This window comes from Sardina pilchardus, chromosome 16 (assembly GCF_963854185.1).
Source record: "Sardina pilchardus chromosome 16, fSarPil1.1, whole genome shotgun sequence".
NCBI lineage: Eukaryota > Metazoa > Chordata > Actinopteri > Clupeiformes > Clupeidae > Sardina > Sardina pilchardus.
Genome location: NC_085009.1, coordinates 24,555,707 through 24,558,206, shown reverse-complemented (window position 1 = coordinate 24,558,206; position 2,500 = coordinate 24,555,707). Strand labels below are relative to the sequence as shown.

The following is a 2,500-nucleotide window of genomic DNA, read 5'->3' as shown; positions in this document are numbered from 1 at the left end:
ATATAATAGTATGTAATAAACATCTTAATAAGACATACACACAAAAGAATCAGAATGTATCTTGAGGAGAGGCCACAGTCATGTTACTCAGTATAGCAGTTGTGTTCATATAGCCATGATGTGCATGATTGGATTGGTTTGCATGTGCGACCTGATGTCAACAACATGCTTTAATCACACTGGTAGGACTGTAGTGGTTGGGGATACAAACCCGCCAGACATGTTACTCTGCTAATTCAGAAGTCAGTTCCCATGCACATGTAAATGTATATTGTTATTGTGTGCAATTAACATTGACAGCGGTCTCCCATTCTGTGTGCAACCAACACTGACTGTGGGCTCTAAAATGTAAAGAACAAACATATCAGATGACTAGCTAATGTCTGCGGCCTAGAAGCTGTCCGTCACCACGACACCTCAGCAGTGAGCTCACCTGATAGGTTCTTTGCCAGCTCTTTTCTCTTGTGTGGCAGACCGACATCCTCAATCATCTGGTCGATCTCCATGTCCACCTCCTTCTTGCTCCGTCCCTTCAAGCGGGCGTAGAAATAGATGTGCTCCTCCACGGTCAGGCTGAGAAATCGGAACAGGCAAGGAGCACAGGGAAGAAAGATTACTCTTGGAAAAAAAGATGATCTCAGAGGAGATTTGTATACTTTTTTTTTTTTTTTTTTTTTTAAACTCAATACCAGGATGGCAATACAAGGGGGGGGTTGTATATACACACCACAATGACCCAGAGCAGACTGAACGCACAGTTGGATGCGCAATAACACACACACACATACACACACACACACACACACACACAGTTGGATGCGCAATAACTATTTATGTGCATCACGGCATCTGGCCGCTGTGAAATTACAAAGCGTGACCGCTTTGTCCGTACACTGTAACACGAGCGCAAACACACACGCGCGCCGCGCACACACACACACGGCCTTGTCAAACACTCGTCAAACATCTGTATCGGTGTTTGCCAGTCCCCGTGCCAAATCTATTGGGTCCGCGGTTCACCGGCGTGTCAAAGCGACCCTGACAAAATGCGCCTCGTCTCCAGAACAACACCATCTGGTTCTGTTGTGGCTCATGGCCTCCTATCAAGTGGAATGGCAGTACGTGTGTTTCCGAGACTGTGTGCTGAGGTGGTTTCCCCCCCTTTGGGCTAAAAGGGTGTGCGTGTGTGTGTGTGTGTGTGTGTGTGTTTAAGTGTGTGTGTGTGTGTGTGTGTGTTTATGTGTGTTTATGTGTGTGTGTGTGTGTGTGTGTGTGTGTGTGTGTGTGTGTGTGTGTGTGTGTGTGTGTGTGTGTGTGTGTGTGTGTGTGTTTATGTGTGTGTGTGTGTGTGTGTGTGTGTGTGTGTGTGTGTGTGTGTGTGTGTGTGTTTATGTGTGTGTGTGTGTGTGTGTGTGTGTGTGTTTATGTGTGTGTGTGTGTGTGTGTGTTTATGTGTGTGTGTGTGTGTGTGTGTGTGTGTGTGTGTGTGTGTGTGTGTGTGTGTGTGTGTGTGTGTGTGTGTGTGTGTGTGTTTATGTGTGTGTGTGTGTGATGAGCTTGGCCAGGGGAAAGGCAGGGGTGCAGACCATAGGGAAGTTGCGGGGTGGATGGGGTTAGATGTTTAAATATTAACGCAGGCAACTATGAGCAGAGCATGCAGCTGTAACTGTGATGCAAGAGTTGAGCTGCCCCAACTCATTACTCTCAGTGGGGACACTCACACACACACACTCTCTCTCTCACACACACACACACACACACACACACACACACACACACACACACACACACACACACACACACACTCACACACTCACACACACACACACACTCTCACACACACACTCTCACACACACACACACACACACACACACACACACACACAAACACTTCCTCGCACACACTCAAACACACACACACACACACACACACACACACACACACACACACACAAACACGTCCTCGCACACACTCAAACACACACACACACACACACACACTCACCACAAAATCCACATCACTGAGTCAGCGGCACAAGCACACAAACAACAACGACAACGACAATGATGACGATGACGATGATAACGGCGATGAAGATTGTTACGATGATGTAAACACAAGCAAGAGATGATGCTACCCCAAGACAACGGGCCTTTACTTCCTCTTAAACGTAGCACAGTAAAAACCAGAGAAGCGCCCGGCACTGCTATGCTGCACTTGGCATTCAACCCACCATCCACTTACTTACTACCCGTCACACGTTTTGACTGGCTCAAGCTGGAAAAGTGTCTGGTGGTCTGGTGGTCTGGTGGTGGGTTTCTAAATGCTGCTGGTTAGCTTTCATATGTCCAATGCCATCCTTTCACCAAGTTGCAATGGCGAGATTGCACAGTGACAGATTAACAATGATTTTAAAAAAATATAAATAAATAAAAACAACTTTTCAGTAACAGCAGAAGGAAATAGTGTCAGTAAGGACCTTTCAATAACTAACAGCTT

General features: G+C 46.5%; 1 protein-coding gene across 3 annotated transcripts in view; it reads right to left on the bottom strand.

Moving 5' to 3' along the window:
- LOC134060563 (phospholipid-transporting ATPase ABCA1-like) overlaps positions 1 to 2,500 on the bottom strand; it is a 258,600-nt gene that overhangs the window by 153,865 nt on the left and 102,235 nt on the right. For all 3 annotated transcript variants that reach the window (XM_062517294.1, XM_062517293.1, XM_062517295.1), the window contains exon 21: positions 434 to 573. In XM_062517294.1, the coding sequence (XP_062373278.1) occupies positions 434 to 573 (140 nt within the window). The remainder of the gene's footprint in view (positions 1 to 433; positions 574 to 2,500) is intronic.